This window comes from Brachycentrus maculatus, unplaced genomic scaffold (genome assembly GCF_059751285.1).
Source record: "Brachycentrus maculatus isolate JH-2025_06_01 unplaced genomic scaffold, ASM5975128v1 h1tg000555l, whole genome shotgun sequence".
In the NCBI taxonomy this organism is placed as follows: Eukaryota; Metazoa; Arthropoda; class Insecta; order Trichoptera; family Brachycentridae; genus Brachycentrus; species Brachycentrus maculatus.
The window spans coordinates 932,234-939,792 of record NW_028281298.1 but is presented as its reverse complement, the minus strand read 5'-3'; the positions used below and the strand labels follow the sequence as shown (position 1 = coordinate 939,792).

The 7,559-nt window shown below is 29.0% G+C and overlaps 1 protein-coding gene across 4 annotated transcripts; it reads right to left on the bottom strand.

The window, feature by feature from the left end:
• Positions 1 to 582: 582 nt before the first annotated feature.
• Positions 583 to 7,218, bottom strand: LOC148301507 (uncharacterized). 4 transcript variants are annotated; one of them, XM_088273159.1, is made up of 3 exons: positions 7,121 to 7,218; positions 3,883 to 3,975; positions 583 to 1,701 (listed from the first exon to the last, which is right to left on the bottom strand). In XM_088273159.1, the coding sequence occupies exons 2-3, from the start codon at positions 3,946 to 3,948 to the stop codon at positions 844 to 846; spliced, it is 924 nt and encodes a 307-aa protein (XP_088129285.1). In that variant the 5' UTR covers positions 3,949 to 3,975; positions 7,121 to 7,218; the 3' UTR covers positions 583 to 843. The 4 variants fall into 4 exon arrangements, with proteins under 4 accessions (XP_088129285.1, XP_088129286.1, XP_088129288.1 ...); XM_088273160.1 differs by having other exon boundaries at positions 3,883 to 3,994; positions 7,121 to 7,173; XM_088273162.1 differs by having other exon boundaries at positions 3,883 to 3,966; positions 7,121 to 7,173.
• Positions 7,219 to 7,559: the final 341 nt, after the last annotated feature.

Here is a 7,559-nt window from a genome sequence, read left to right as displayed (position 1 = left end):
CCTGACCCCAACAGTTTACAAAGACGATAAGTTGGGATGGAGCCAAGAAGAAGAAGAAAAACCTTTTTCTAAATGTACGTAAGATTTTTCCCGGATTATTTTACCTTGTATGAAGACCCTTGAAAACCCTTGACCCTTTTAATTTTTATTTAAATTTTATTTGTACCAGTTACTTATTCACATTATTTTGAAGGTATCCAAATGTCTGTTCAAATTCTTTTACATTACTTATAATTTTACTCATTATAAAAATAGACAACGTTTAAGGAGTGTATAAGGAATCATATGGTAAGAATTTGTATTTTATCTAAAGTGGTTAAGGCTCTGAACGCGGGAGGCATGCGAAGTTAACAGAATCGCCTTTTCTAGGCGTCAGTTTTGACCATAGGTTCCTGCTTCCTACACCGTCTCCCTCGTTCTTTACGAAGTCCAACCACCGCCACCGCGTCTAAAATTCTTCTGGGCATCTTTTCTCAAAGTTGAGTTTACGGCTATTCTGGGATCCTATTTGCGGCATCAGTTGCTTAATTTAATTTAAAAGATAAATTCCATTAAATGACAAAACAAACAAAAAATAAGAAATCCATAATACAATGTTTTTATTTGAGCATTCATTGATATAACAATTGTATGAATATGATGTTTCAACCATGATTCTTTAAACGTAATAAAGATCTTAATAAAAATACTATCATTGATATGAAATCAAAGGACAGTTGTAATTAAAAATGCATCGCAATGTCTGTCCTTCAAGCTTTATTCATGCAACTCTTGCGAAAGACCTATTATGATAACTGAATAATAAATTAACCGTAGATATTTAGGCTTATTTGCAGCAATAATTTACTTCATCATCTCCATATTCGGATTTCTGTTAAAAACTGATTGCAGAAGACCGGTTAGTATTGCGTAAAAAGAACCAAACAGTTCTAAAACGTAAATCGCACCACTTTCAGAGAAATTTCTTTGGAGCCCTGGTCGCCTCGTCGTTATGGTAAAATCATCTTCATCTTCATCGTCGATGGCTTCCACACTATTTGCTATGGTGGCATCGGATCGTTCTTTAATATTTGTAACGACAACATCAACTTCTTTGTTTCTATTTGTTTCTACTTCATTATCTTCATCGTCGGGAAGATCTGATATAGAGTTGAAGAAGTTCTTTGATACCATGTTTAAATCATTTACTTCGCTTGCTTCCTTTTGTTTTTCTTTGACCAGTTCATCTAATGGATATAAAACGATTCTCTCTGGTTTGGAATCATCTCTGCCGAATGTTTTATTGAAGCTTGGATTTGTTCTAACATATAGAGGGTGTGTCGTTTCTTTATTATCGACTTCATCTGTCTCTACGTCGTTTTTTTCGGTTGAATCTAAGATGTCTTCTACTTCTGCCGTCGGATCTACTAATTCTAATTGAGGATGTTTGTCTTTTGGTTTTTCTGATGTCGATACGATCCTTCCTGATTTTTCAGTAGCACTGACCAGGATGAAGTGGCTAACTACGGGAGACGCGATTCGCTCGAGAACGTTTTTTGCTATTTGGCGATACAGGTTTGGTGGAGTGGTGATGTCTCTTCCATCCATGCTCGCCTGCGTAGTTGTGTAAATGCTGACATTTTCTGAGTCTCCTTCAGGTGCTTTAGTTGTTCCGAAGGGGTTGAAGAAGAAGAATGGGGATGAGGTGGCGCATTTCAGCATCTGGAACGAAAACACAATACTTAAGATATCTAAAAAAAATGTTTTTCATTTCAAAACGATTTAAAAATAAAGTTCAATTACTATTCAAAACCTTATATAGTTTTTCTTTGGATTTTCTTTCTTAGTAAAGTATTTATTCAACGAAACACCAAAAAACTTTTTGGCGTAAGTCGAAATTGCTTTAAAATGTCAAATGTCATGAAAGCACAAAATATTATCGGTTATACACTTATTGTAAGCAGTTTTTTTTTTATATACTTTCAATGAAAACTTATTCTGAACTTATTCTCAGGCTTTTCATTTATGAGGTTCTGAATATTAATCAATATTAATTTTGATAAATTTGATTGCAGAGTATAAGAAATTTATAAAATTATATAACTAAATATAAGAAATAATGTGATATCAAAGATTCAAAATTGCCTTTTGTAATAAATATGTTAAATTATTATTGGAATATAATTACAAAATTTATTACACTTTAATTCACGAACTTTACGTTTCTAGTGTAAAAAATATCTAATGTACTTTCAGTGCTTTTACAAATTCGCGGGAAGGCAATCAAAAATTTTAACTCTTAAAAACGTATAATTTTGTTTGTAATGGTTTGTGTTCCTCATTGATATTCTATTGTAAATTCATTTTAGATAACAGGAAATTTGTCATGGTAACTAACTGCATAATTGTTATAAGTTAAAAATCTTGTTGTGCCTCTTTTAAAGCTATGTATTTAAAACCTCTGAGAAGATGGTGCTTGCAAATATAAGTGAGAAAATTTAACATGTGTGCAGATTATTTTTAGGTATTATTAAAATTCTTTGGTAAAATTGTGAAAAGTATGGCAATGGGAGAACGATCAAGTAAAGAATCGAGAAGAGAGAGATGATGGACTGTTAGGGTCATAAGGATAGTCATATTTCAGACGTATCTTTACAGTGATCAGAAAGATTAATAAGAATTATCATTAGGGTTGTAAAGAGAGTTATAAAATATTGGAGGGATTATAGGTTAACGAATTAATCATATCCAAGCTATTTTACAAGTAATTTAGTGCGGGAAAATAATCATATTTTTATTTAAAGGATTTGGCGTTTAATTAGTAGAGCTCTATTTTAATTTACTTTTTAAAAATTGTTTCGCCTTGTAATGCCATTTTCAAACGAATGAATCATTCCTTTGAAAATGCCATAACGAAGCGAAACAACTGTCACAAACATAATTTTTATATGCTTTTAACAATAAAATACAATTTCGTATATAAGTGTTTGATTTTAACATTTAATATATCACTCACTCCTTTCAACAACGTCATATATCAAAAATCTTGATTTTTTTAGGAGATCGTTTTTAATGTTTAAAAATATAATGAAATGTATTAAAAATAAATATCAAGCCACTTATTAAACTTTTAACTGTGCAACAGATCTTTTTAGATAAAACCTGAAGGTTTTTTCTCCATTTGAAAAATATTTAGTATTTTTAAAAAAGTAATTAAACAATACCTTTTCTTCAAAATGCAAAAACAACATTTTTTGCCCTGTAACGTGTAGATATTAAGTTTAAAATATGCCGCTTTTGCTGGGATATAGTACATTTTATGGGCATTCCGAAAACATGCACAACTGAAAATCGACGATTTTTGATGTATGACGCTGTTGAAAGGAGTGAGCGATATGTCATATTTTTAGACTGGAAATTATGTGTATGGTTTTTCAGACGCTCCAGAAGATCAGTAAGTTCGTTTGACATAAAAAGAAAATATTAACAAAACACAGAGGACTTGATACTGGTTTATTATTTATTATATTTATTTTTAATTTCACATGGTAAATACCACTATTTATTAAAATCTTATGTAACACGTGTTTCCATGCATTCAGAATCATTATCAGACACCTTTACTATAGTGTAAAGGTGTCTGATGTGAATGATTTAAAACACATGTGTACGTGTGACATTTACCAAGAAATAAAGTAAAATTTAAGTTAAAATTAATAGATCATTACTACAAAGTGACTGCCGAATCAATTAATGCAGTTATTTTTGCCATATAAAAAGAAATTTCATTTGTCTTTTTTTTTTTATATATGAACCGTAGAGCCTTCCACAATTCACCTTGATAAATAATTGAATATAGGTAAAATTTACATTGTGTTATATCATTTTAATTCCTGTACTTACCAAACATATTTGCAGAAAAATAAATATTTTTCGTGTAAAACATCCAGACGTTCTTAAATTCCTCATTTTTAAATAAAAAAAATTCTGAAATCACTAAATTATTCAACATAAACTAAAACATTGTTTTTTTTATAATTAAAGTGTAATTAAAGTGTAACTTTGTTTAAAAATCACTATTAATACTTTATTATAACTTAATTATAAGGTCTACCGGTAGACATCATAATTAAGTTATAATAAAATATTTATAGTGATTTTAAATCAAAGTTACATTTTTATTATAAAATGGAAAATCATAAGGTTAGTGCTTAAAACATTTTTTTTTAATTTATTTACGCAGTACTTGTTTTGTGTGCAGTCAGTTATTCGTCTTTTCTTTGTATGTATTTAAAAATTAAAATTATTAGTATCATTTATTATTTTAAACATTTTTATTACATTTTTTCATTAAATGAATGTAAATTATTTTGACGTGAAAAATGCTGAAAGCTGTCTACCCACTTGGATGTTTCTAGCATATTTTTTCGTGTAGGTCAGAAAAAAATTCTCAAAAAATACTGTGTTGATCTTTTGGGTTGGGTGCAGTGTTGCCATATACTTATACAGATTTATCCGTATTGATACAGATTTTAGCTGCCATTACAGTTGACAGATTTTACTCTAGTTTTATACATTTTTGGAATTAGACAAGTCGCTCACTCCTTTCAAGAACGTCATAAATCAAAAATCGACAATTTTCAGTTGTGCATGTTTTCGGAATGCCCAAAAAATGTACTATATCCCAGAAAAAGAGGCATATTTTTAACTTAATATTTACCCGCTACAGGGCAGAAAGTGTTATTTTTGCATTTTGAAGAAAAGGTATTGTTTAATTTTTTTTTTAAATATACTAAATATTTTTCAAATTTAGAAAAAACCTTTATGGTTTTACCTAAAAAAATCTGTTGCACAGTAAAAAGTTCAATAAGTGGCTTGATATTTATTTATAATACAATGTATTGTATTTTTAAACTTTAAAAACGTTCTCCTGAAAAATCAAGTTTTTTTTATTTATGACGTTTTTGAAAGGAGTGAGCGATATGGCAACACTGGTTGGGCGATCTTAAGAAAATTTAAAAAAATACTATTGATGAAGTAGGCATTCATTGATAAGTCAAATTGCAACATTTCTGCGCAACATGGTCCAATCGACATAATTATTATATAATATACAAATTGACATAACATCGTTAACGTTAATTTCATATTATGAACTATTAACAACCATGAATATTATTCAACTATTACGGATTCACATATTAACTAGTAAATACGTATCTCCTAGAATTCTGTGGTAACTTAATTAACTAAATTTTGACATATTGTAACTTCCATCCCTCAAATCAAATAACGGAAGTTTATCTTTCAACCCACCCGTATGAACTATGCCACAAACTGATAATAATCATTATTTCACATGTCGACATCTCAACTTAAATGAAGAACAATATGGTAGTCTGAGTATTTAGAGGGCTTAACGCCTGTCATAGGCTGGTTATTGATCACTTCACACACGTGTAACATTCACCATTCTACCCATGATTGGAACCACACATAAAAAAATTTAAATCATACATTGAAATTTCACAAAAAATTTAATATGTTTTTTTTTTACAAAATACATATTTAAATAATACAAAATAGTTTGAAAATAAACAAAACATTTCAAATATAACGTTTGTACCTCTCTAATAAAGTAGATACTTGTGTTTTATAATATATGTTTACTTTTGTATACATATATTATAAACCTATAATTAGAATCCTAACTGTCCATCAAACCTCATCCCTTAGTTTTTCCCTCTACCTCCTTTCCTAAACTCCCTTTTTCCTCTGCCTTCCTTACTATCATCAATTTGTTATTTATTTATATATATATATATATATATATATATATATATATATATATATATATATATATATATATATATATATATATATATATATATATATATATAATATATAAATATATATATATACATATATATATATATATGATTCATCGTTCACTTTGTTATATCATGATGAATGATAAGTACAGTGTTATATTACCATACCACAAAGTTAACAATGCTTTTAAAATACAACAAAAGCCATATAATGTATCAAACGTTTTGACCGATATCACAAGTCTTTTTTTGGTTGGTTGTAAGATATTGCTTTTTGGCAATAAGCCCGCCAATTTACTTATTTCTTTCCTCATGAAGTTTAAATTAATATTATAAATGTCATATCACTTCATTTAAGAGTTCATGTCAGCAAACATGAAAAAAGTGATCACTTAACCAACCTATGACATGTCATAAGCCCTGTAAATACCCAGAACTTTCATATTCTTCTTCATCTATGTTGAGATGTTGAAATGTACAAATAACTCCTATACGGAGAAACCCATACATATTTGTAAGTGATTCTTTTACACGAAATCTGAACAAGTTTTTAACGCTTTTTTTCATTCGTTTTAAAATCGCATTTGTTTTTGCTGTATAATTTTACATATTCTTGATTTTTACGATTTCAACTCTTTATCTTATGTTTCTTATTATTCCTGTTTAAAATTATTACAATTTGCAAAATTTTGATATAAATTAGTTATAGCAAATAAAAACCTTTCAACGAAAGCTAAACTAGCTGTGCACAATGGAGTCCTGGTTCCTAACATAGAAGTGAAGCATGGAGTTGGTAAAAGAAGGATGAAGGAGTCGAAATGTCTCAAAACGTATATGATAGATGTTCGATTGGTGAAATAAGGAAAGAATGCAATACTGAGATAAAAATTATCGATAAAAAAATTGACAGAGATGTGTTGATATGGTTAGGACATGTGGAACGAATGAGTGAGGAAAGAACGGTAAAACGAATTTATGAGGCAGTTTTATACATTAGGGTTGGAACCAGGACTCCGTTGTGTACTGCAAGTTTAGCTTCTGCTGATAAGTTTATATTTGCAATAGCATAATTTGTATATGATCGATATTGTAATTAGTTTTTTACGTATCAAAATTTAACTTTTTTTTTAAATCACTTTTTATATCTTACAGGCCGTATTAGTTTTCTTCTGTCACGAATAAATCTGTTTTTAATATAATGAGAACGAAAAATATTTATCTTTTATCTTATTATCCCGCACGTTTCACTATTTGATATAATTTTATGTTGAAATATGAAAGAAAAAAAACTAAATAAATAAAGAATGTACAAGTTACGAAGTCTTCGTACAGGTTTACACTTGTCGCGATAAAACAATAAACTAATGTAAATTATAAGACAAGAGGATAACAAAATATTTTACCTTCTGAAAATGGGAACATTGTAGTGTAAGATAGCCTTACTATGCAGAGCTGATAAACCTTTTCATAAAATTATATTTAATTTTTTTGGACACACTCAAAATGTGAGCAACAAATAAGCTTCAAAAAGCCAGAAGAAATGTTTCTTAAAAGAATCCGATTAAGAAATGATATCGGTTTCAAACGTGAAATCATTCACAGCATTTTTGGATGTGTCTACTAAATCCTTGTTCATAATTTTCATTCGGTTATTTTATTCACCTAAAAATGTTGTGAATAAAATAACTGGCCAAATTATAAGCTGCACAATAATTGAAAAAGCATGTTATCAGGGGTCTGCCAGTTTGT

Excerpts from the sequence above, each read along its gene's own strand:
- LOC148301507 (XM_088273159.1), bottom strand. The coding sequence starts at position 3,948 with ATGAGGAATTTAAGAACGTCTGGATGTTTTACACGAAAAATATTTATT. Across the intron at positions 1,702-3,882 it reads TTTTTCTGCAAATATGTTTG|ATGCTGAAATGCGCCACCTC; the intron begins GTAAGTACAGGA and ends TTTTCGTTCCAG.